The 27585-nt window shown below is 38.6% G+C and overlaps 1 protein-coding gene across 3 annotated transcripts; it reads right to left on the bottom strand.

The window, feature by feature from the left end:
- Nucleotides 1-1765: 1765 nt before the first annotated feature.
- PCGF3 (polycomb group ring finger 3) lies at nucleotides 1766-26133 on the bottom strand. Of its 3 annotated transcripts, XM_029965398.1 has the most exons (10): nucleotides 26091-26133; nucleotides 22786-22913; nucleotides 18970-19087; nucleotides 14833-14929; nucleotides 9933-9988; nucleotides 8882-8992; nucleotides 8280-8368; nucleotides 6384-6521; nucleotides 4515-4595; nucleotides 1766-2741 (listed from the first exon to the last, which is right to left on the bottom strand). In XM_029965398.1, the coding sequence occupies exons 3-10, from the start codon at nucleotides 19076-19078 to the stop codon at nucleotides 2694-2696; spliced, it is 729 nt and encodes a 242-aa protein (XP_029821258.1). In that variant the 5' UTR covers nucleotides 19079-19087; nucleotides 22786-22913; nucleotides 26091-26133; the 3' UTR covers nucleotides 1766-2693. The 3 variants fall into 3 exon arrangements, with proteins under 3 accessions (XP_029821258.1, XP_029821259.1, XP_029821260.1); XM_029965399.1 differs by lacking the exon at nucleotides 22786-22913; XM_029965400.1 differs by lacking the exon at nucleotides 6384-6521.
- Between the last annotated feature and the right edge of the window lie 1452 nt (nucleotides 26134-27585).

Raw genomic sequence — 27585 nt, forward strand, 5'->3', positions numbered from 1 at the left:
AACTTATAAGTTCTATACTGTTATTACAGCAAGAGATAGATTTGAAAGGCTTCTGAATTTGCGTGTTTGTAATTAATTTCTCAGTTGCACAAAGTACAGGGAGGTAATAAAATCCCAATGTACTTAAACAGCATTACATCAATATCTAGTCATAAAAAAAATTTCTGCAATACACACACTCTGAGGTAGACAGATCTCATATATATATGTAGGTGTGCATATGTATATATACGGAAACCATATATATATACACACGTGTATATATATATATGGAAACCAAATATATACACACTCGTTTTTATGTATATATATTTTCTGGTTAAGGTGGTTAATCAGAATGCTGTCTGGCAGCTTTAATTTTATGTCTACATCAGGTACAGTCACTGTGTGTATACTCTGGGTGCACAGAGGGGGGGGACACTTACAGTCCTGTCCATATTCTCAGTGCCTCAGTGGCAACGCTAGCCCCTTATTTACACTAGAACAGCAACAACCACATAAACAGCACCAGAAAGGCCCAGCGTGTCAGCTTGTGTACACATCCATACTACCTGCATTCACTGTTTCACGGAAAGTTTATAAAAATGGTAGACCTATGAACTCATTTGTTCTTTTCCGCCAGTTCAAGTAATGTTAAAAGACAGAAAAAAAGCTAAAATACACATAGCTGAGTCCACAAAAAAAACCAAAATCAGAGCCAAGTTCGATTCCGTGGCTCACGCGCACGCACACGCAAAACCCCACGCAAGAATGCAGACGTGGAGCTCTGTGTAACCTAAACATTCAAATCAGCTATCTTATACTTTCACCCCCAAGGACAGCAGCGTGCTTTGGCCCTTGCATGGCTCTCCTTTCCATCTCCACAATTCATTAGGCTCCCTTTCATTCTCTGCTCACATACTTTTTGATTTCCTTCCCATTCACATCTGTGACCATAATCAAAACGAGGAACTCTGCTCTTAAAGGCAAACAAAGCTGGGGCATCCCTTCTGCAGCAGTGGAGCTGGGAAAGAAGGACTGAAGACTCCAAAGAAGGAATCTGAGGGACATGTGCTGACAAATGTGGTGCCTTGAAAACTCAAGAAGAGGAAGAAGATTCAAAATGCTTGGATAAATCTCTCGCAGGATCAGCTTTTGAGTTAATGAGTAACACTTTCTAGCAGAAGAGGAGAAGGAGCACAGCCAAAGGAAGCAGGACAGTTACAGGCAAACTTGCTTTCTTATCCATAGACAATTTATCAAAACATAACAGGGTTTAACAACAGGAACAGCAACTAGCATTTTCAGCTGACTGGAAAACTCTTCCAAAATTAGGTTAACTATTTCCAGCTGCCAATAATATGGCATAGACTGCTTTCAGTGACTTGACACCTGTGCCAGACAAATATTCTCACAATCATACTATATATGCCACACTGTGTACAGCTTGCAGAAATCACTTTCAACTACTGTTTTTAAAAAGCCAATTATTTCAAAAAGCCCTACAAAAAGTGCAGTGAACCCTGCTAAGTGCCATTGAGGGTGCTTTCTAGAACATATATAGTTATATGTGTATATAAATGTATGTACCCATATATACATGTGTGTGTATCACCTTGCATCCATTAGGGCTGATGCAAGCAAAATTATCAGTTAAGGCCAAAAGGTGCTAAAATAATCTTGTCTGACTCCCCCCTCCACCCTACCCTAAGTGAGCTAGGAATTGCAGTAAGGAAAATGCTATAGTTGCATCAGAAAACAGCTAAAGGAAATATAAAGCTGTTTATAATATCTAAGGAATTTTTAATCAGTGAAATGAAAAGTCTGCAATACTCCCAAAGTTGTCCAAGAGCCACTATTTCAATAGCTAGTGAAAGCAAATTCTCTCTAAATTAAAAACTGATTTCTGCAAGCCACAACTACAAAAGAAATGTTTGCTTTTTAAGAAATTCACAAATCTAGCACTTGTGAGTATTTGTCATTAAGTGGTGCAATTTATGCCATAGCAAAATATCAGGGCACATTGAAATCAACTGAAATTATTTCTACTACTCTTACCAAATTAACACGTATACAGAAGTATCAAAACTTTATTAAAACACAAGGTGAGGGAAAGCAATAACTGGGCAAAAATGACAAATTTATTGGTTTCCCAGATTTTCCGAAGTTTTCAATGCAGCATAATAAATTATCACCAGTCACTGTATCATTAGGTATGTTCAATGCTCTACAGAATAACTTGAATAAAGCCAATGCAATCAGGCATACTATATAAGACAATAACACTTTGCAAAAATATAGTTTTTAAAGATTCAGAATGCAAAAAGTAACTAAATGCAACTTGGTGTCAAAAGCAACATATTTAAATCACCCCACAACATTCTAACTTTTTTTCTGTGTAACTGTAAGAGACAAATCAGGCTGAGCTACATGGAACTGTGAAGTGTTTTCAGTATCTGTAAACTTAATGCTGGTAGTGTCTTGTTGAGTTGAGACTTCTTTCTTCCGTACAAAAAAAAAAAAGTATAAATATTTTCTGCCCAGGAGTCTAGGTTACACATCCATAGAAGAAATATTCAGGACAGTCCACTATGAAAGCCCTCGTCTTCCAAAATTACTCGGCTGGTTTGTGTGATGTGATTAGTGATGCACTAAGAAGGTGCCAGATGATAGTCTCTGCAAAAAACTCTGTCCAGAAGGACAATAAAGTTCTCTTACAGCAAGTCCATTTTGGGTCTATAATGTAGCAGTAGAGGTGCTTTCTGCAAGACAGAAATATCAGGTTAGTCAAGAAACAAACTCAGAACTGATCTACTCAGTAGGTCAATCTGCTATTTCATAAGCTAAATCTTCAATGAAAGACCAGAACAGCTATCTGATCTGTCAAAAATTCACAAAAATTCTTTGTCAAAAAGACAAAGACAAGATGCAACTTCATCTATGGGGCTCAAACAAGAGATAAAGAATCATTTCCTCTTTGTCTCAGGAGCAGATCTGTTTTACTTGGAAAACTCATTCCCAGTAAAGGACATGTCCAGGAAGCAGCATAAGAGTACGTGGTACGTCAGGTTTCACAGCTCTGGCTTGATTCCTATTCTGTGAAAGTGTCCACTGATTTTTTTTTTTATGAATAGCTAAACTTCTAACAACCATGACATCCTGCACCATGGATTTCTGTGTCTCATGAAAACAATTACTTCTGTTTGTTTTCGCTGGACCTCCCACCTCTCAGTGTCATTTTACATCCCTAACGTCTTTCACTTGAGAAGGCAGTTTATAGTTCTCCCTTCTCCATATGACTCACAATTTTACAGATCTCTCTGATAAAGGTGAAGAGCAGACTGTACAGATGCACATCGATTTGATGCTCCTGTGTGGTTCTCCCCCTAGCTCCCACATCCTAACCTTTGCTTTGTATCCTTTTATTTACACCTACATTCAGCTTCAGGTGTTAATCACGTCACTCCGAATTGTAAAGGCTTCATCCAATACTTTATCACCAACTTGTGTTCACTGACCTAAATGACCACAATGCTGCCAGTGCACTGTTACTGAAATACTCGAATCCATTTCCAGGTCATTCAGAAACATCGTACGAAACGGATTCCAGTAGGATTCCACTTGCAACATTTCTGCATTTTTACCACTGATCACTGACTTTATCCTGTGACTTTTATGCAAGTCAATTGTTTTTCTACTCCAAGACAGAAAAATGCTTCTCTATTCCCACCTGCACCTCTTATAGATATGCACCTAAAGCCATCAAGTGGTTTTACCTCAGTGTACACTGTACACTCAGAATGTGTTGCTTGTCCATTACAAATCCTAACTTCTTGTTCAAATATCCCCATGTATACATACACTGACTCTCTTCAGAGTTGACTTGCCTCCTAAGTGCTCCATTTTGCTATTCATCCTTACCACTTCATTTGAGCTCCCATTATTAATGTGATAAGTAATATTCAGAGTGAATTCCCAAGTTTACTATTCCATTTCAAGGAAGTTTTTTAAAGAAACCACAGTGAGCAAGTCAAAGATGCACTAAAATATTTTAACTATGCCTGTTTATGCCTCCTAAGTGCTTCTTGAAGTCTCCTTAACTAGGATAGATAAACATTGTTATTACCATTTCTTCTTTTAAAGTTAAATTCCCTTCTTGAGGTACAGAAGAGCACTGTGTTGAAAACTTCTGCCTTTTCTGCATCAACTCCCCCACCTATGTGGACTAAAACCTGTTTTACCTGAAATGGTTAAAAATAATACTTTCTTGTAGCTTACACTTCCTTTGCCAGACTTGATAATTTGATATCTGATGTAGTGCTCCCTTTTTCCTTGCAATTAATACTTAATTCTCCTTTCCTTCATTTTCTTGGAAACAAATTAATACTTGGGTGCTTCAGGATGCTGTATCAGGTATTTATAAATGTATCTTTTTATCGAGTTTGTAGTTACTGCAGTACAGTCCCAAATCATACCTATTTTATAAACATTTTATTTGGCCAGTTCATTATTTACTTGGAACCACTGTGTCATACCTTAAATCTCCATCTAGTAACAACTACAAACTTGAGCGTGTGGTCTTTGCCAAGAATCTCTTCATTGCATAATATGTCCAGCTGACAAAACAAAGGCGACAGTTAATTCACAGGGACCTGGTACATGAAACAACATATTTCAGATAATACTACAAATGTTTGACAATACTTTTTTATTTGAATATACTGTACCTTTTCATCTTGCATTTGCTCAGGAGACAAAAACAATACCAGGAAAGAAAAGATAACATCTGCTCTCAACATAAAGTGCTGAAAGACCATATCTGTGCCTACCTAGGAATTACTGTGTGATCTGGACTTAACTGCTTGATTTACCTTCCCAAGCAATACTAACGCCCTTTCCTGAAAGCTTTACATGCTTTTAAAAAGGTCCAGTAAAATGAGCAAGGAGACAGAAATCTCAAAGACCACTGTTATTAACCATACTATGAAAATTTTTTTACCTTTTCTGGTATTTTGCCAGTCAGGCGGCATCATGAACTAAAAACAGGGAACATGCATGAAAACAGAAAATTCCACCAAGGTGGCTTATATCACAACACTTTACCACACAGCTCAGAAAGGCCTGAATGTGCATGCAGTCCACTTACCTGGCAGTAACTCAAACCTACAATAGCCTAAAGCAAGCAAACAAGCTTAAATCCTTCTACTTATCTACCTGTTGCTTGTTACCAGTACAGTAATTACACTATGATTTATGTACTCTTAAGAAGGTAGGAAGGGATAGCAAAGGAATAAACAGTATTCCTGAAAGCTTTTCCTTCAGTAAAAACCAAGTAGATTGTTAAATCACAGACTGGCAAAGTGCATTGGAGGGCTTAACTACCCATATCAAAAAAAAAAAACCCAAAACATTCCCCTTTGAGCAATCATTGTAGCTATGCAGCTGCTGGGCTACAGCCAGGAGACAACCATTTCCAAGCCAGTTGAGGATAAGACAGGATACACTGCTGTGTTTCAGGAAGACTGGCAGTGCTTGGGGGTATATTCCAATCAGTGTTGGTTTGAAGTGAACAGAAGCTAGGAAGGAAGGAAAAGTTACAGAGATGCAAATTCACTGTTGACAAGTCTGAGCAGAAAGATGTTGACACATTGGACTGGATAGCACATGAGTTGATTTGAATGAAAAGTCTTCAGTGATTCAGTGTAATAATATGGAATTCAGAGATGTCAAGCTGAGAGTCAACTGAGACGTCCAGAGACTGTGACCAAGGCCTAGTAAAGTGGTAAACAGAGGCTGGTTTCATAGTTTGCCACTGTTAATTTTTGAATCTGATCTAGAAGAGCAAAGGATTGCCTTTCTGCACCTTTCACCATAAATTCTTCTGATGGTTTCAAGTATCCCCTGCAAAGGCAGGGAAAAGTAGGTGTCTGGTAACACTCTGGTTGTGGCAGGCAGCAACTTCAGTTGAGCTTCATTGGAGCACAGAAAGGAACAAAGTCTTTGTGGTGCTTTCTCTTAAGCTGGGCTTCAGTAGCATTAAAGTGGTTTTTTTTTCACTGCCTGACCCCTGCACAAAGTGTGAACTCTCCAAAAGGGTGGGGGTTATACCTAACTACAAAGCATTTTACCAGAGTCCATTTCAACACATGTGGAAGCACATAACCAAGCCTTTTAGCTCAACTATTTATAGATGGACATGAAAAGATGTGCAAACTAAGTGGCAAGTCCTGTACAGACCCAAGAAAGAACAAGAAAATGGCTATATAAAATAATTCGAGAAGCAGTGTATGCTTCTATTTTCTGAAAATAAAATCAGACTAAAAGACATTAATTTGCAAAGCAACAAACCCACCCCTTAAAAGCTTTCATATATGTAGATTTATTTTTAAAAATTAACATATTACCTCGTTAAAAGAAGAAAGGTTGAGTTTTTTGGCAATGAACTTCTTTAGATGCAAAACTGTTGCTTGTGCTGAGCAACGAATCCATTTTCGTTTCAATCCACGCAATTTGCTGCTATTGCACTCCAAGCAGATGCTTACCTTCAGGAAAAAGCAAACAATCAGGAGCTGGCTGGAATAATTTTCTGCAATCCCCATAATGTATTCCACATGCAGTTTTTATTAACACAATAAAGTCAAGAAGCACAGTACCAGTAGTCCTTAAACTGAAATGCCTTTAAAAAAAAAAAAAAAACAACAACATTTTCTAACATCTTGTAAGCTGAGTGATAAGCAGTAGACAAAAAAAGTTGAAGAAAGAATTTCTGATGTTGGAACAAGGCTGCTTCATCCCAAATTCATAGGTTGTCAGTAGTGCAAGAGGAGCATATGTTAAAAGTTAGAGCAACATAAACGGTAAAAATAACCATTGACAATTTTAATAATTACTTCTAACATCTTACTTTTAATGCAACTGCTAAATTCGGTTTAAAGTAGAATTTTAACACGCTTAAATGAGAATTTAAACTTTAAAAAGAATAGATACAAATACTATTAAAAAATTTTCAAGTTCTAAATATTGCCCCCCCCAGGAGGGAGGGATAATATTTAGAAATTCTCATGTGCTTTCCCATCCAGTTATTCATTAATTAGTCTAACCTCTTTGTGATTATATACTTTATGCACTAAATGGATCTAGTGACAGGTACAATCCCTTTGAAAGTTCCCTTACGTGGCAGTTGAAAAGAAAATTAACCTAAGCTAGAGTTACTCTGAACACACATCGCAGGACAACATGAAAAGGATGCCTTGTTTATTCCAAAAGGAGTTTTCACCTTCAGACATGCTTTGTCTCCAAAACTTAACAGTGGGTTTCCGAGCTTTTATACTATTTTTAAGGTATAGGGTTAACACTGACTCAGTATTAGAGATTGAAAACAAGATAAATAAATAGTAAGTTACTAAAAGTGTTGCCAAGGAAACCTCCCTGTCCAACCATCCAAGACCCACTCTGGCAGTCATACTTGCATGACCTGAGCTGGGACGGAAGACCCTTTGCAGCTACACACCCCACACTGACACATTCAGGCCAGGTTTCCTTACCAGCCCAACCCCAGGTTTCCCATAGCAGAGTCTCAGATGTCCCAGTCCTTAAAATAATTTAATCTTGGTGGGTGCAGTAACTAAATAACAAAAGAACAACTGGAGTTAGTGCCTCCAAGGAGGGACCCCTAACAAAGCAACCCCTGGGCTTTTATACCCTCACAGTCTAAGCACACCTAAGTCTGGGGGTCATTGGCTCCTGCTGTGTCTCAGTGTCTGGTCACCTGGTTGGGTCACAGGTCCCTTTGCTCGACCCTTTGTTAAGCAAAGGGTCAACAGTTCCTGGCCTGTTGCCTCGGGCTCCCACCCAGAGCTCAACCTTCAGCTCCCACTGCAGCTGCACACGGAGCTACCGGTGCTGAATGTGTTCTTTAACACTGCAAAATGTTTAATTCATAATTACAGATACACATTCAGCTCAACGTATCACAGTAACACTGAGATACACTCCTTCAGAAGGTGAGGCAAATTACCTGGATTTGTTATGAAAGCTAATAAATACTTTGGAAACTCAAACAGTCAGAACTATCAAATCTTAATGCAAATGTCTTTAATGTATTCTTTGTTCCTTCCAAAACCCAAAGGTAAAAAACCTCAGGCTTACAAAAAAGCATTGGACAAACTGCACCTTATTGTATCAGAGAACAGAAAAAGCAGTCTGAAACAGTTATTTTCTTCTCTGTTAGATTACCAAAGTTAGCTTATCAAAGCACTACAGCTAAAACACAAGATAAAACTAGAGTCCTATAAGCTCACCTGTTCGTCACTTCGGTGGTAGTCATTATCTTCCTCCTGTTTTTCCTCTGAAGTTTCTTTATTTAAATTTTCATCTGCTTTAGTTTCACCTTAGATAAAAAAACCCAGACATACATGTTTTTTACAAATATATATATATAATTTTCATATATAAGACCCAGAAATACTCAGCAGCAGTTTATAATGCTAATACAATTAAAACAGCCCAGTTCAGGATTGCAATATGGAATAAACTTTGCCTTTCCCCTTATCAGCTTAGGCAAAACCAGCAGCCAACAGCCTGTCAACATCAAAGAGGGGAAATACCTGTGGAGCACAACTTTCAGTTCCACAGTGAGCAGCCCAGCAGCCAGGCAATTTCACAGTCCCCATGCAGGCACTGCTGTGGAGACCGACTGCCACAAGCCATGTGCCATGACCAGCTGAAAACAAAGACTGTGCACAAAAAAGGGACAAAGCAACAATTCTATGCTCACTGCATTCTTCACTGTTATGAAATAATTGTGACTGCAATACACTAACTAGGCACGCCTCCAACAGGTCTGTTCATCAATCTACTAGCCATCACCCAACAAAGACAGAGTAAATAAAGGACCATTTACCATTTCGATGAGAATCTAGGTGCTGTTTTGTGGAACATGTCTCCCCTTTGATGTCCCCTGGAACTTCCATGCCCAGTTTGTGATAAAACTCCCTTTGCTTTTTCATTTCCGCTGTTTAAAATTGCAAATATTAATCCCTGTAATAAAGTTCTAATGCAATATTTATGAAGTTATTCCAAATCCCTTCCCTCTAAAGGATCGCCAGCAAGTACTGGTGTTGTTATTATTTACTATCTTCTATCTCTGCTACTGTATCAAGTCACGCTTCAGCTTATTTTTCAGAGTTAGAATACCACAAGTCATTTGCATAGCTACTACTGTAGCATTCCTACTAGAATGAGATGGTATTTAAAATACTGTAGTTACTTTTGAATATCCACCCACAACATTTCAGTCAAACCACTGGTTTTGAATTTTTATTTATAGTTCTGATTTCCAATATCCTAAAAATAATTTTAAATAATCTATTTAATCCTACTGATGTTTGAAAATGTTCTGTTTTTTCAGCTTAAACTGATTAAAATCCTCTATCTAAATGAAAGTTTTAACACACATTAAGACAAAAAGATCACATTTCTATAAAGTACTTCTTTAGTTAAAACACATCTAGTGCCAAAGAGGATTACGAAAACACAAAATAAAGTTCCCTGATAAGGACTCACAGAATTGCAGAAACTAAAAGCTTTTCTGCCTTTTACCTCTGAGAATTCTAGAAAGCTTGCACAGCAGGTTTAAGTACACAGTTTAACAAAACCAAATCAGTTATGGTGTGCCAACACTCAAAAGATAAACAACTATTCCACTTTACATAATAGTGCTTTCGGAAGAAATATCCCATGTTGCCTCCCACCACCCCCACACTGAATTGCTGCTAGTATAGGTATGAAATGAATCATTAAAAATTACACAGATGAAAGAATATAGTTTTCCATTGTATTTTTCTTCAGTTGTCCTCCATTTTTCATCACTTGAAACCTTCTTTTATCTTTATGTTAAAGAAGTATGTGCAAAATGCAAACTGGCCTCCAGAAAAGGCCATGCCACAACTTACCTTCTTGGAGGCCTGGCACAAGTTTGTAAACAATATCTTGCATTGTTCTGTCATGACTAGCAAGAAGAAAAACAAAATCAAAAGCTCAAGTCAACCTTCTTGACTCAAAACATTTCTCTTTAAAAAGTTTAGGGTAAATTCACCTAAGACGAATTTCACTTCTCAAATCAAGACTTCTATCAAGCCAGAAAGGACAGTAACATAAAATAAATTATGAAAAAGTACAGTCTAAGACAAAAACCAAATGGAAGTTTGAGAAAGAATAGTCTGTGGAGGAAATCAACCCATGGGATATGACCCCCAACATCAAGACAAATATGTCACTAATAATCTCAAAATTCTTAGACAACTTTGAGGTAAACTCATTTTTATTACAAAATAACCAAGGACAGCCTATTTCTCACCCTTATAGACTCATCTCTACTAGGCTTCTCTAAAATGCATGAGAACAGTTGACAGAAAAAGACCACGACAATTAAATTTTACTTTGCTCTTAAAAGACAGCATTGTGACTGTGAGAAACATTGTGTAGCTAAGTAGCCTGTACAGGTAGTGTCGCTCAAATGAAAAAAAAGATAATGATCCCACTGAAACTCAAGCAGTGGGACCAGTTAAGATTCTACACTTTAATTCCCAGCTCATCTAGATAAAATTCTGTTCTAGTCTAAAATAAGTCACTGTCTGAAAGAAATTAAGTATTACCCTAAATTCCAATTAATAACTTACCCTAAACTCCAATTAGTAACTATTATCAGAAGCATTTCAAGTGTCTGTCTTGGCTGCTGCAATGTCATTACCCCAAAACAGTTTGCAATATCAAACTCTGAGTCTGACTTAAACAGAAGAGGCTTACGAGAGCAGTCTCAGGCTTCTGGTCCCCTGACATGAGCACTTCAAAGTAGTGGAGATCAATGAACAAGTAAAGAAATGATGGCAGATCAACACATTTACAACCAGTAATTATTTTAAGTAGCACTACAAGAAGAATCAAAATACCAATAGTTCTTAATTCATGTCATTTCAACCAGTAGCAATCCCATTTGCACAGGTTGGGATTATTAAGTGCCACAAGCGCCAGGTACGGATTGCAGACACATCACCAAAAATGTTTCAACAAAAATAAGTAAATAAGACATCACTAACAGATCAGAGGTGAGAATTTGGGGGTTGGAACCAGATGAACTAGACGATCTTTGGTGATCATTTTTTTTTACCTAGATGAACTATATGATCTTCAAGGTCCCTTACAACCCAACTTTATGATTCTATTTAACAGCATTAAGAAATGTGAAAAAGGAGATGCATTTGGTTTACCTATTTTCCAGACACAGGGAGATGAATAGAGGAGCTACATTTTAAGACAGCTTGTGAAACTCCTGTCAATTCTTTATTTAAAAGGATTCCATAAATATATCCAAAAGTATTCTGGACAAAGCCTGTTTCAGTTTTGAAGGGGCAATATTTTACAACTAGTTCAAGCAGGACTTGAAGCATATTCAACAACCAAGTAACAAATTGCTTTGTAGGTATTCTCAATTTGATGTTGTTTCCTGGTCCCTTTTTGCACAGGAAACAGGCAATGGTATATTCTTGTGGTATTACAGAAGACAAATGTTGTCTTACATGTAATTTATTCATTTTTGCCTATTTTCACCTACTTGTCCCTTTAATTATACACTCATACAAAATATTATCAGTGTATCTCAGTGTACACCATTATTCTTCAACTCCAGAGGCTCCTGAATGAGGATGAGCTTAAGCCATGTAAGTGTGTATAAAACATTGATAGTTTTCTGTGAAGGTGCAACCCTACTCCCTTGCTATAAGCATTGCTTCAGAAATTGTTACAGAACTGAGAAAGGCACATGGGAAAAATGCTACTAACAAATGCAAACTCTTTATAAAGGTAGATAAAACACAACTTGATGTGCAATAGCTAATGCAAACATACTGTCACAACTATTTTCATCAGCAAGAGTTACTATACTGCAGTAAAATGAAAAGAAAGTACTCAAGGAAAAGAAAAACTAACAAAAAGACTTGGTAAAATAAGAACGAAACTGGTGAAAAATACTAAATTCGTATTAGAGATCAAAACAGAACAAAGGACAAGGTCATCCATTCTAGAGATTAATGACCTGGTCTAATATTTTTGCTGCCATACTGCTGCCTTAAACAATGTAGAAGGTTCTTGGAATGCACGGATGGTAACTTCCTTCTCCAAGCAATAAAGAAGCCAACAAGGAGAGATGTTACCCCGGACCTTGTTCTCACCAACACGGAGAGGCTGGTGGGGAATATGAAGCCTAAGGCCAGTGTGGGCTGCAGTGACCATGAAATGTTGGAGTTTGACACCCTTAGGGGAGTGAGGAGGGTGCACAGCAGGCTCACTACCCTGGGGTTCACAAGAGCCAACTCTGGCCTCTTCAGGGATCTGCTTGGTAGGGTACCATGAGAAAAGGCCCCGGAGGGAAGAGGGGCTCAAGAACACTGGTTGATATTCAAGGATCATCTCCTCCAAGCTCAGGAGTGATGTAGCCCAACCAAGAAGAAGTCAGGAAAAAATGCCAGGAGATTTTCATGGATGAACAAGGAACCCCTGGACAAACACAAACATACGAAGAAAGCCTGCAGAGGGTAGAAGTAAGGACAAATAGCCTGGGAGGAGTACAGAGAAACTGTCCAAGCAGCCACAGATAACATTAGGAGAGCTAAAGCTGTGACAGAATTAATTCTGGCCAGAGACATCAAGGGCAACAAGAAATGTGGGCTCTTTCTGGCAGTAAGTAGGAGACCTGGTTACCTGGGATGCGGAGAAAGGTAAAGTTACTCAATGACTTTTTTTGCTCCAGTCTTCATCATTAAGTGCTCCAGCCACACTGCCCAAGGTGCAGATGGCAAAGGCAGAGACTGGGAGAATGAAGAATGACCCACTGTAGAAGACCAGGTTCAAGACCATCTATGGAATCAGAAGTCCAGGGGACCTGATGGGTCCTCAGGGGACTGCTGAGGAAGTAGCTAAGCCACTGTCCACTGTATTTGAGAAGTTGTGGCAGTCCAGTAAGTTTCCCACTGAAAGTAAAAGAGGAAATGCAACTCAATTCATAAAAAGGGAAATAAGTAAGACCTGGGGAATTATCAGCCAGTCAGTCTCAGCTCAGTGTCCAGCAAGATCATGAAGCAGATCTCCTGTAAACTATGCAAACACACATGGAAAATAAGGAGGTGATTGGCAACAGCCAACAAGGCTTTCCCTAAGGGCAAATCATGTCTGACAAATTTGGCCTTCTATGATGGGGTTACAGAGGTGGTGGATGAGGAAAGAGTGACTGACGTCGTCTTCCTGGACTTGTGCAAAACATTTGACACTGTCCTGAATGACATCCTTGTCTTTACACTGCAGAGACATGGATTTGACAGATGGAGCACTTGGTGGATAAGGAATTGCCTGGATGGTCACACTCAAGAGAGCTGTGATAAATGTCTCAAAATCCAAGAGAAGACCAGTGACAAGTGGTGTTCCTCAGGGTCAGTAATGCCACCGGTGCTGTTTGTCAGCAAAATGGACAGTGGGATCGAGTGCACCCTTAGCAAGTTTTCCAAAAACACCAAGTGCAGTGGAATGGTCAAGAACATTGGAGGGAAGGGATGCCATTCAGGCTTAGAAGGTGGGTCCATGTGAAACTCATGAAGTTCAACAAGGTCAAGTGGCACCTGGGTGCTGGCAAACCCAAGCACAAATACAGGCTGGGCAGAGAATGGATTGAGAACAGGCCTGAGGACAAGGACTTGGGGGTGCTGGTGGATGAGAAACTCATCCTGACCCAACAGTGTGGGCTTCCAGCCCACAAAGCCTACTGCATCCTGGGCTGTATCAAAAAAAATTTGGCCAGCAGGTCGAAGGAGGTGATTCTGCCCCTCTACTCTGCTCTCACGAGACCCTGCGTTGGGGTTCTGCATTCAGCTGTGGGGCCCTCGGAATACAAAGGACGTGGGCCTGTTGGAGTGAGTCCAGAGCAGGGTCATGAAAATGATGAGAGGGATGGACCTCCTCTCCTGTGAAGACAAGCTGAGAGAGCTGGAGATTACAGAGCTGGACAAAGAAGGTTCCAGGGAGAACTTAGAGCAGCTTTTGAGTACCTGAATGGAGCCTACAAGAGAGCTGAAGAGGGACTTTTTACAAGGCCACGTAGTAACAGGACAAGGGGGAATGGTTTTAAACTGAAAGAGGGCAGGTGTAGATTAGATAATAAATAGAAATTCTTCACCATGAGAGTGTGAACCACTGGAATAGGTTACAGAGAGAAGCTGTGGATGCCCCACCCCTCGAAGTGTTCAGCCCAGGCTCGATGGAACTTTGAGTAACCTGCCCATGGCAGGGAACTACATGACTTCTAAGGCCCCTTCCAATCTGACCCATTCTATGATGATTTTATGATATTCTTACCTGTTCCTATGACCTAAACAGACCTTTGAAAGATTAACTGAATGACAGTGATGAAAATTATTTCTCTCATTACTGTGAGACACTGAAAAGCACTGTTCAACTAAGAATAATTATTGAGGATTTTGTAAAAGTGTAATTTCTACAAACGTTTCATACATGTAACTTTTACAACCCAAGCATACAAAATGTGGAACAACTAAATCTTATTAAAATCACACAGAAATTAAACAGTGAAGTGTATACTTTGCTTGTTTTTAACTCTAGAAGAAGCTGCCATGCTAAGGAGCTGCAAATTCATAGCAAGTTTGATCCTGTATCTCCTCAATCACCTTCAAACTTCTTTTTAAATGTTTAATATGATGATAAGCAAGAAAAAAAATCTGGGAAAATCTGTATTAAAGGGGATGAACCAGTTTAGAGTGAAACTACTTGCCCTTCTGCTTTTATACTTACCCAATATACTGTAATGGGTGGCTCTGATGTATAACAATTCTACAGGTTGGACAAGTGTTGTTTTCCTCCAAATATTTCACTAGGCAGCTTCTACAGACTGATAACAAAGACATTCACAATTAAAAAGTAATAAAAGTAGCATAATAAAAGTTTGTTTTTCTAAAGTCACAGAAATGCAATAACGTAAGATCCCACCCTTAAAATTTACTAGAGCAATTTCTAGCAGCTCAACATTCAGTTTGCATGACCAACATTACAGGAACTGTACACCATTAAGATACTAAGCATATTTGCTTCAACCAAGGTCACATATGGAACAAACATGTGTGGTGGCAATGAACCCGATGCAAAAAAAATATTCCAAAGCTGAGTACTTTTCTAAGAGAACAGAAAACATTCAGAATATGGATAACCAGGTGTTATTTTACTCCTAACTTTCACAGAGTACACTACAGCTAAGCTTCCACCAGAAAAAAAAAAATTACATTCACAGACCTTCAGTATTAGTAAAATGCCTGGGAAGGAGCTGCCAAAGTAGTCATTCATTATAAAGCTGCATGCTTCCAGAACTGTTTCCATATGTATACATGCAATCACTCGTATCTCTTTCACAGGGAACTATCTACACTCCACTCTCTTCTGTCCTGCCCAAAAACAGTACCCATAAAATACACTACTACATGATAACCTGACTCACTTGAGGTTACAACTCGTAAGTTAGAGGGGAAAAAATCCCAGAGGAATAGCTTTTTCTTGAAGAGTAGCAGCTCATGTAGTCTTGATATTAATGCACTTATCACATAAAATGAAAGAACTTCTGTAGCTACAGTGCCACCTACCTCCCAAACAAGATAACAGCACAACTAAATAACACCTATTAATACCAAAAAAAAGAAAAAAAAAAAGTAACAGCAAATGAAGCATTTTAAGTTTGGACTGTGTTTTGTATTTACACACCTGGGATGGCAGCACTGCGGCTGGCAGAGGTCTGACAAAGCCTCACAGCTTTGCACACTACACACAGATGCTGCAGAGCAGCTTGTTCCAGTGGAGTGCCAAAGCAGTAGATCCGTTCGCAAAAGCGAAGGCAAACCTCAGTCTTACCAAGTTGATGAAAGCAGAATCTGACAGTGGGAGCAGGGACAGATATTCTGGAAAGAGTATGGGGATGTTGCTGGCTGGTGCACGAATGGGGTCAGGAAGGCCAAATCACAGCTGAAGATGAATTTGGCAAGGGACATGAGGAGTAAGAAGGTCTTTCATAGGTACGTCAGTCAGAAAAAGAAGGTCAAAGAATGTGTGGTTCCCAGATAAACATGACTGGCAAATCAGTAACAATGGATGAGGAGAAGGCCGAGGTACTCAACTGTTTTGTCTCACTCTTCCCCGGCAACCTCTCTTCCCACACCTCTTGCATGGATGGGGGAGTAAAGTCCCTTCCACTGTAAGGGAAGATCAGGTTCGTGAACACCTGAGGAGCCTGAATACAGATAAATCTATGGGACCTTATGAGATGTCTCCCAGAGTCTTGAGGGAGCTGGCTGATGTAGTTGCCAAGCCACTCACAGCGACAGTCATGATGGAGATAGTCAGGTGAAGTCCCTGGTGACTCGGAAAAGGGAAACAGTGCACCCATTTTTAGGAAGTAGCAGAAAGGAAGGACGACCTGGGAAACTACCAGCCTGTTAGCCTCACCTCTGAGCCTGAGAAGATCACAGGACAAATCCTCCTAGAAGCAGTGCTAAGGTACAGAGAGGGCAGGGGAAGTGCTTTGGGACAGCCAGCACGGCTTCACCAACAGCAAGTCCTGCCTGGCCAATCTGGCAGCCTTCTATGATGGAGTTACTGCATCAGTGGACAAGGGAAGAGCTACAAATGTCATCTATCTGGACTTCTGCAGTGACCCTTGACAAGGTCCTCCACAATATCCTTCTCTTTAAATCAGAGAGACAGGAATTTAATGAATGAATTATTCAGTGGATAAGGAATTGGCCAAATTCAGTTTTAAGAAATTTGGCCCTGTCCATCCAGAGGGCTGGCCTTGGTCCTCCAAATGAGTCTCTCCAAGGGACTCAAGAACTTCATTTACTACTGAAGAGACTCTGAATGGCTAAAGGTCAAAACATTAGAGAAAAATGAAAAAGGAAAGAAAACCGTGCAGTTCTGAGTAGAACAGAATGAAAACCTCAGAGTGGTGTAACTCTGAAGAGAGTTCACTATCTCAACAGGCACGGAAATTTCATGATAGATTTTGGAAGGCTGCTTTTCCAGGAACATATGTTATTAGCATCACCATGCACAACACAAACAGTGCCAATATGTATGAAGTTTTTTTACACAGACAGGGTTGTGTGCTTTTCTCATAAAACTGTAATTCTACAGGACACACAGTGAAACACTATTCAGAAAACATCGACTTTCAAAATAAGAGAGGTACAAGCCAAAAAAAACCCCAAAAAGCAGCAGCAGAAGGTAGTAAGGTGCATTCCCTGGTTTTGGAAGCAAGCAGTGTAGCACTGTGGATCAATCTACAAATTTCTTCCATAAGCAAATGTAAGAAATGGTGCAGACGATGTCAGCTGAGGGGTATTTATAGCATTTTGGTTTATTTTAAAGAACAATGAAAAATGACCCCCTAGCTCTGTGTCAGCCATGTTAACTTGTTATAATACTGGTTTTGTATGTAGTCTTCTTAATAGCAGCAATAAAGAAATTCTGGCAAAACTAATCTAGTTTTAAACTAAACTAGTTTTCTAGTTTAATCTAGAAAACAGCACTATGGAAATTAGGATGTGAAACAAATGCAGAAGGGACACAACACACTGATTGCTGCATCCAGCTCTGGGGCTCCCAGCATAAGGAAGGATATGGACCTCTTGGAGCAAGTCCAGAGGAGGGCCATAAAGTTGATCACAGAGATGGAGCACCTCTCCTAAAAGACAAGCTGAGAGAGTTGGGGTTGTTCAGCCTGGAGAACAGAAGGCTCTGGAAGCAGCCTTCCAACACCTGAAAGGGGGGCTACAAGAGAGCTGGAGAGGGATGTTTTACACGGACATGTTCTGATAGGATAAGTAGGAATGGCTCTAAAGTGAAGGATAGATATTAGAAAGACATTTTCACTGTCAGGGTAGTGAGGCACTGGAACAGGTTGCCAAAAGAAGCTGTGGATGTCTCATCCCTGGAAGCATTCAAGGCCATGTTAGATAGGCTTTGATGATAGGCAACATGATCCAGTAGATTGGAATTAGTTTCAAGAACCTTTCTTTGGTTCTTGGAATCATAGAATGAACCGTTCTATGATCCTATGACCCCATAAGGACACCCAAACCAACACGAAATGTGACAAGAACGAACTCATTAAAGCTGATGAACAGAGCTTCTAAATGGAATATAATAAAAAACGTAATCATTGACCAATCATGAGCACTGTATTTCCCCTTTTTTAGACATATTAGGTGAAGAATAAGTCTACTGAAACTTTTCATTTTATGATGAAGACACTGTCACCAAATAATTCCCTTCCAAGAAAATTTAGCACTGTAAGTCATTCAGACAATTCAACAACATAACAGCTTTGTGACAGAGTAATTTTAAAACATGAGATGCTCTGCAAGCCTCTAGGCCATACGTCACTGACATGAAATCAGAAATTTACAAAGTAACCTAACAACAAACACCTATACTATCCCAGTATTTTGGAACACAAGCTTATTTCTAGGGTACAACACAAAATACTATTCTTTATCCAGAAACTACAGCTGCTTTCTGCAGAGGAACAGGAGAGTGAGAGACACTGTGAAGGCTCCAGGTAGAGAACACATGCTATGTGAACTGTGACAGAAAAGTAGGTATTCCACATTCCTTTAGCAGGAAGAGAGACTGCATTCGTAAATGCTTACATTACCACTAATTGTGTATGGCTTCAAGTTTGTGCAATACAGCTTTAATGTTCCCTTCATTTGCTTTGATAAAGAAGCAAATAATCTGTTAAAGAAAAGCAGTGTCTAGCAAAGTACAAACTATTCTGGATGATGCGCAATAGATTTTGTAAATTTCAACTCAAAAGCACTACAACATGTTGCATATCAAGTTAAAAAAAAAAAAAGGCAACTTTAACTTAATTATACTTCTACTTACAAGTATGTAAGCATTCTGTTACAGTAGTAGCATCAATCAGGTATCCATTGCACAGACGACAGGTTATATGGGCATTAATGTCCCAAAGCTTAATCTTTCTTGTTAGCATCTTTGGTGCCTGCAGAAAAGACACGTCATAAAGTAACACAGTTGTAGTGACAAGGCAAAAGTTACTTGAGAATAAACAATCAGCTATCATTAACCCTGAAGCTTTTATACAACTTTACACTTATGTAACTTACGTGCGTGTGCACACACACTCACACAATGACAGCACTAACTTTCATGTCACTTCACAGAAATGAAACAATGTAAACCCCACGCTATTTTGCAGGTCAGTATTTCAACAGCATAGAAAACGGTGCTATTGATAAGTTCCTTTACCAACCAAGGGACCTGGATTTAAGGTGAAACCCTATTATTCTTAAGTAACTTAAGTCATCACGTTCAGTCTTGTAATAGTGAAAAACTCACAAAAACATGGGGAGAGAAAATCCTCAAAGCAATTTCAGAATCAAAAGTGTTTTGACAACTGAAAAGTCAAAATAACTAGGTCTGATTTGGCATATTATATTTAACCACACTTTTAAGTGTTTGCCTTGTGTCAGTACGGTTAGACCACAATTTTGAATCTGTCTCTCAATAATGGATCTGAAAAGTTAACCTTTTGAAATTCCTTTATTTAAACACAAGTAAATTAAAAGTTACATTGCAGATTAAAATAATTTCATTGGCAGAGCTGCAGTTTATTGTACTAAGAAACTGGAATTAGACAGTTTTCATTTCTTTTGAGCGTGGGATGGTATAATCACCTTCAAAAGGAAGAAATATCAGACATTAAAAATGAAACAGCTCATTTAACTTTTTTTTGCAGCAATTTCAATTGCTTATCGAGAAAAAAACCACATAAAGCCCATGTCTTAATAAATAAACTCTTATCTTTTAAACACAGCTATGTTTTTTAAAATATGCTGAACATTGTACTGTTACTAGAATGTTGGCAGCATTCTAGTTAATTAACAGACCAGGCTAAACTTGCTTACAAGCTACTATCTCTGGTTCCCACACTGCAGAATTCACCAAATTACACTGTTTTCCATTAAACTGATTTTACTGTCCCTGAGTCATAAATACTGGTTTTCATCTAGCTTAGTTTGGAAAACATTTCAGAATTCAAATGGTAACACATGTTCCCCAAATTTCACATGGAAATATTGTAACAAGATTGTTTGATCTTTGTCATCTTCATTTTCTATGTTCAGTGAAGTGGTACTAAGCAAAAAGAACTATCAAAAGGAAACTTCCACACCAATCTGCTGAAAAGTACCTTATATTCCACTCTAAACTATGGGAAAGCATATCCAACACCCACACGTTCAAATCTGCATTGTCCTATACAAAAAAGACTAGGAAGACTTCCAGTTCTCATGGCTAAGAACAAGTGATGGGGAAAAAAAAAATCAAACTTATATTTTACGGTATTTGAGATTTATTTATTAAGTTAGTGACTAGTTATTACAGAAGAATGAAAGAGCAGCACGGTTTTGCAGTATACAAAATAGGTCAGGATTTATGCTTGGAAACTGAATTACTTCTCTAAATTGTATTCTATAGATTTATTTCTAACCATCTGAAAACCAGACACATATTAAATCCTTGCAAGTTAGTGCATGAGGTCACCAGGTAAAAGCTACTGGATGAGGCAGGTACCTTTCTGTGGCACAGATGAAGAGCCTTCAACTCTTTTAAACAGTTCTGGAGATGGCTTAAAACCACCAGTTAAACAAAAAGTCAGCAACATTAGAAAACACAATCCATGACAAGTAAATGAGAAATTAACCTCCATGGATACTTAAAAAGGTTGAATTAATACAACTCTAGTTACTTCTGTAGGCACAAATTCAGAAGAAAATGTTCAGGATCACAACAGACTGAGTCCAAACACTAAGGCAGAAGAGCCAAAGATACTACAGTGAAATGTGAAACAGGGAAATTATTTATTTTCTAGAAAAAGCATGACAGTTTTTCCTCATTACAGTAGACACAAGCACTGCCACTAGAAGAACCATCAACAAATAAAAACCAGTTCAGATGGGGTATGATATTATGAGAACAGTGAATGAACCACACGATGAAGAAGATAAAAATAATACAAAATAGTAATAAACCCCATTGTGCTAGAAAAAGAAAAAAAGCTAGCAATGATAATACACATTTCATCAACTGAATGGGATTTTTCCAGTACATTTTGGTACTGAAAAAATTAATGTCTTCTAGAACACCTAGAGCAAGCCTGTCAAATCAACCTTATGAAAATGTCATACACCTTTCAAAAAGGACAGAAAAGCCCTCTCCTTATATGTTTAAAGAACTGAAAATGAGAACTATTGGAAGAAGCAACACAAAGGGAACAGGTTTTTCCAGAGCAGAAGACACTACAGTTTCAAAACATGATAAAACCTACAGTAGGAGATTTCTCCAGAAGCCTGTCCCACGCTACTGCGTTGCAGCTGCTAAAACATGAGAAGGATCTCTTCTCTGCTCATGCAGAGGTCCAACATGGTAGCTTCAACACAGCTTGAACCTCCAACAAGCAATTCAACTTTTTAAGGTCTGTAAGCAAACTGTCAGTGTCAGACTTTGTTTTAGCCTGCATCTTGTGCAATTGTGACCCACGCCCTTTAGTCTTAAGAAAAAGAAGACAATTAGAATGTCTCACTTGCTTTTCCAAACAGTTACCTGTTGCAACAGGACTTGTTAAAAATTAAAAAATTAAAAAAAATAAAACTTAAAAACCCCCAAATCAGACTAGTTCGTATGTATACAGAAAGGCAGAGATAAGCTCACAACAAACTGGTGTATTACCAAGATGTCTGTTCAGTTAGACAGTATAATTAAATACTCATACTTTGCAGAAAACTTGTTGCTTTCTAGAGGGAAACACAAAAAAAGTTTTAGCAGAACTAATGAAATATATAAAGAAAGAATAGAAAGACTAAAGTTACAGCGCCATATAAGAAATTAAATTCATTAATCACAGCAACAAATTGAAACCATAAAGTAATTCCACATTATGCAAAGTAATTCCACATTTATCACCTGCCCATTCTGTATCACTTCAGAGGAAATGGAATGTAATTGCAAACTTCACCACCAACTATTTTTTTTCTCATTATTATTGCATTTGAAAATTATACGCAGTCATACTATGAAATGCAAAGCTAAGTTACCATTCACAATGCTTAAGAAGAAACTCTCCATGTGGGTAGATGGCTAATACAGGATGTCTTTCATGTTCCTGTCTGGACCAGACCAACTATCTGCCCAGATATTCTATTTGAACCACATATCTGCTCTTGGGAAGGAGTCCCAACATTCCCATGTTCCTACAACCTACTGCCAAACAAAAGTTAAATGCCACTTTTATCATATAAGACAGCCAAGTTCTTATCGCCCCACCAAAAAAATCCCACACCAAACATTCATTTCAGGTAACCATATACACTCTAAAGGACACTGCTGTAGGGGGAAAAAAACAGGGATTAGATCTGGAGATTAGAAGCAAGCAGAAGTCACAAAAAATTTCCAAGACATGAATGCTGACAAGTATATCATAAATGATACGTCAAGTCCTATTTCTATGTCATCTTAACTCCATCTTAACTGTTTTAGAGATGTTATTTCAACATTATTAGTACAATAATGAATTAAAAAAATATTTATTAAATATTTTTAGACTTTACATCAGTCCAATCACCCTGAAAATGTCAGTTGAAATACTGAGTTTATCAAACAAGCAACTAAAAACCTACTTACTTTTTTTTTAACTGCTGGCCTCCCAGGAATACGAGAAGACCTCTCTCTCGAGAAAAATCTCAGTATCCTTCAGACGTCTCAGCATCTGTTTTTGTTATTTAGGTAGCACTCTCAAGGAGCTACTTTTACTATATTAACATGTAATAACATAAAGAAAGAAAGAAAAGCATGTTTACCAGGTACTGGATTCCTCTGAACAACTGTGAATGAAGTGACATCCTTCTACTTAGACTACTGACAGTTTCTGCACATGCAATTAATCCATATCAGTAATCTCACACAAATTAGAACAAAACAGCAAGACTACACAACATCCAAAACATCAAATTTGACTAAGAACCACCCAACCTACTTTTCTGTTTTCTAGACAAATACCCATCTCCCTTAAACACTTTCCCTTTGAAAACGGGAATGAGATTTTTTTCAAATCTGAACTCCAGGTGGTCTCCACAGAACTCATCTTCCCATTTCTCAAGTAGTGACATGCTGAAAAGAAGGCTAAAAATGAATGCATAAGCTTCCGAAACAAGTAATCTAACCCCAAACAGAAAAACAATAAAAGTCCAGAAGTCCACCTCTGAACACACATTCCCAAGCAACCTTGTAGCTTAAGAGCATGAACTGTTCAGGCATATGGATAAGGCCTCGAGCCACCTGGTCTGACCTCAGCTTACTCTGCTTTAGCCAACTGGATTACACAGAATAACCTGAGCTGGAAGAGACCCACAAGGATCATCAAATCCAACTCCTGGCCCTGCACAGGACATCCCCAACAATCCCACCATGTGTCTGAGAGCATTGTCCAAATTCTTCTTGAACTCTGTCAGGTTTGGTGCCGTAACCACTTCCCTGGGGAGCCTGTTCCAGTGCTCGACCACCCTCTCTGGGTGAAGAACCTTTCCCCAGTATCTAACCTGAATGTCCCCTGACACGGCTTCATGCCTCAGGTCCTGCTGCTTGTTACCAGACATGATCTCCTGATGTCTTTTCCAACCTGAATTATTGTATGAACCTATAAACTTACTACACTATCACACTACCTCAGCCTATCCATGTCATATATAAGCTGAACTTGTACTATTTTGACTATCTCAACTGTTGCCCAGTCATAATCAGAGACATCAGATCAATGAAGTCAGTACGACCTCAACATCTAAAATTGGTTGCTTTAAAAAGAAAACTCGCAGAATCAGGCTCATGTTAAAGTCACACACACATTAGCTTGAAGGAATAAGAGGAGGAGATGGCAAGTTTACTTTTCCAAAGCACGAGCTAGGCTGATGTCTTCTTCCCCAAAAATTTTTTACAAAACCAAAACAAAAATGCATCCCCAAATTGAGACTTCCTTTTTAACAGAGACTTTATGAACTCACTAGGCTGTGCAGAATTTAGCATGAATAGCAAGCCTCTAGAACAGACTATTTGAACCTGCCATTAAACCTCCATGGCTGTTAGTGGACAACAGAAATGTCAGACCTTGATTTAGTTTTTAGAGAGTCAAAGTCAGGAAAGGAAAATCTGTATGACACAGAATCCCATGAGTTCTGAACAGATTTACCTGCTCAAATAGTAACCTACAACAGCAAGCAATCTCCAACTTGTAAGAACTGCAGATAACTTTGAGACTTTAAAATCACTGACTGAACAGTGACATTTGATAAAAAAAACTTAAGAGTCTTACTCTATACGTAGCCAACAAGTGAACATTTGAGCCAAAGCACAATCCTTCTCCCTCAAAACAGGTTGTGGAATAGGAAGAAGTTGTTCCTCAATTCTATAATCACAAAACATTTCTCAACTCAACAAATGCTGCTTAAAAATGCCCAACCAACCAAAAAAAAAAGCCCACCCCAAAAAAGACACACCACAACACAACAAAACATAGAAACCTGAGCCTCAACTGTTTTTCCAGAAAATGTAAAGTGCAAAAAAAGCATCCCATCAGCAGGTTACATAAATTCACAGGATGATGCCATGGATGTAATGGAGTAACCTCTCCAAGCTGCTCTAATTCAGCCTTGTACTTAAAGCAAGACCACATAAATTGAGTTACTGTGGACATACTCCCACTCCACTCAAAAAACCTTCAAGAAAGGAAACTCCACAGCCTCTCTGGGCAACCTGTTCCAGGGTCTGACCACCCTCATTGGCACGAATGCTCCTACTGTCTCATAGAAATGTCCTGCATTGCAACTTGGTACAATGCCTCTCATCCTACAAGAGTGCACCTCCAGGAACAGGGTAGCACCATCATCCTGATTTCCATCCACAGGCTGTCTTGAAAAGAGCAATAATAAAGTCTTCCCTGACTCTTAGCACCTCTTTCTTTAGGAGTTTGTAAATACTGTACAAAACCCAGTAACACCAAAATCTCAGTCAATAGTTGAAGAGCCACTTTTAACCCAAGTTGTTAGCATTTCATCCTGGGAACTGTTTTGAGTCAGAAAAAAATGAATCAGCACTGTACTGCTCTTTAGAGAAGCTAGAACCCTTCTTAAGTGTCTAAAAAAGAATTAAGAGGTCCTGTGTAAAATAAATAAATTAAAAGGGGAGCCTTTTCTAAGATCTGCCACTTAGGAACACTGAAACGGATGGTAGACCTGGAAGAAGAATTCCATTTTGAAGAGATTGTTTTCTTAACAGCTGCCAAGCAACAAATTACTCAGAAGCAATATACCAACAATGGAGAGAGAAGAGGTAGTTTCCTTAAGTGCTGGAACATGAAATCCCAAAAAACAACAGAAAATGTTCCAAACATTCAGCTAGTATGAAAAAAAATCATAATTTGCAAAAATATTAGCATTTCTTCATATTGGTTCCAGCTGACACTATTTTAAACCAAACTGCTGGCATGGTGTCAGCTTATTACTGTCTGCTGAGTCTTATATTACACAGAAGGGAAGTGGGTGAAGACAACTACAAAAGCATGTGGACTATATTCTCAATTAAAAAACAAGCGAACAAAAAAATCCACACACAGAGTCAGGAGAGGCTGGGAGGGATATGCACACGTCAGAAAGTCAACTCATTTTGTTCATGCTTCATCCACTTCATCCACTAAGGCAGTTATCAAGATTATCAAGCAAAAAGTAACGTATTCCAGGTCTCTCTACTAAAATTGTGTCACCACTAAGACAACCCTGCATATCTCTGTACAAGCTTTCACCTTTCAGACAGATTTCAGCGCTGAAAACTATTATTCATGCAAGATTACAGAGAGGACCAGCAGAGGGACTCCTCAAAAGTATGGCCTTATCATTTATATAGACACTAGTCTGGAATATTTTGGCCTACATGAGGCATACCTCTTAAAACAGCATTTCTTTTCAGAGTCTGCCATCCAGAGACCTGAAAAGACAGAAAAATAGTCTGAAAGTTAACATCCAAAATTCCTCAAAATACAGCTGCCACAAAGAAATACTTAGCTCACTAAATTCACCTAAAAGTATTTAGGTATCTATATTAATTTAAGGTAACAGTGGGGCAGAGGCACTTGTGAGCAAAAAAATGGGAAAAAGACTGTCAAAATTAGATCCTCAGGGGAAAAAAAAGGGAGAAAAGAGATATAGTCTCCTATGAAAGAACACACTTAGACAAGAAAAAATCACTCAAAAAACTAAGGAATCCTGTCACCATGTGATTGCAAAATGAAAAGAAATTACTTATCTTCACAAATGACAGGGAAAATAACTAAATAAATAAGCAGAAACTTTGAAGCACAACTTATGGACTAGACAGTGATTAGTCTGCAAGAAAAGAAAATATTTTGGATTGAAAATCCACAGGCAGATGAGCAGTATTCTTAGTTTTCAAGCTGTATTTGCAAGTAATCTGCTCTTTGTACTTTAATCTTCAAAAAATACTTTCAAAAAATAATTTGTGTTTCCAGAATCTCTAGACATTTTGCAGAATAAAATTATATTTTTAAAAAAATAGTTAAAAAGAACACCTTCCTCCCCTGGCTAAAGGTGACACAATCTCACATGAATAGGTAAGTTTGACAGAAGAAGAAATTTTTCTTATTGATTCAATACAGGGAACGTTCAGACGTTACAGAAACAGGTAAAGAGTACTACCAGTTTCATCTTCCTGCTCCAAAAAATCAAAGGTATATCCCGTAGTTACTGATTTTGCTGTTATACTGCTAACGGAATTATAAATACAAAGACACAACAAGATACTAATGACAGCACTAGACAAGAACTTCAGAACAAGTAAAAATCTCTTAGCAATTCCACTGTGAATTTCTTTGACTGCATTCAAAGAAATAAATTTCTATTAACTGAAAGCAGTGCAGAGTTGCACAGGATGCTCTTTTGTTGGAACCCACAAAAAAAAAATCTTCATTGAGGATGGAAAGCCTCGCACACAGACAGTAGAATAAACTCCATAAGGCATTTTTGCAGCAAAATGTGGAGATCAGAGCAGTCAGTGACACTGCTTCTGAAGAAACCAACTCAGAGGTTTATCCCTGTTCCAAGAACACATCCCAGCAAAAATTCAAGCAATAGTCTTCCAAAAGGAATTGTCTCCCCTCACTGCTACTTGAAGAGGACAAGGCTACACTTCGATTAATCTGGAAGAAGAAACCGGCATTCAATTTGTGAGGAAAAAAAACCTAAACCAGTTGGTCCTAAATCATCACCATATTCTTCATACTCTGGTTACAGCAGGACAGTGATGCACTAAAAAAGCTAAAGACAGGCAAATTCAGTTCATTTTTATGGTTGATGGAGACTGGGCAAGTAGATCGTTCTACTGATCCTGATCCACACTTGCTACTGTGCACACTAACAGAAT

This window comes from Manacus vitellinus, unplaced genomic scaffold, assembly GCF_001715985.3.
Source record: "Manacus vitellinus isolate BGI_N305 unplaced genomic scaffold, ASM171598v3 scaffold_9_pilon, whole genome shotgun sequence".
Taxonomy (NCBI): domain Eukaryota; kingdom Metazoa; phylum Chordata; class Aves; order Passeriformes; family Pipridae; genus Manacus; species Manacus vitellinus.

What these genes read in the sequence shown, in the direction of transcription:
- PCGF3 (XM_029965399.1), bottom strand. Translation starts at nt 19,078, where the DNA reads ATGCTAACAAGAAAGATTAAGCTTTGGGACATTAATGCCCATATAACC. An exon ending in AACAGAATGCTTACATACTT is followed by an intron (nt 14,930 to 18,969) that starts GTAAGTAGAAGT and finishes CTTTGTTATCAG; the next exon opens with TCTGTAGAAGCTGCCTAGTG. An exon ending in TTACTAGATGGAGATTTAAG is followed by an intron (nt 2,742 to 4,514) that starts GTATGACACAGT and finishes TCTGTCTTGCAG; the next exon opens with AAAGCACCTCTACTGCTACA.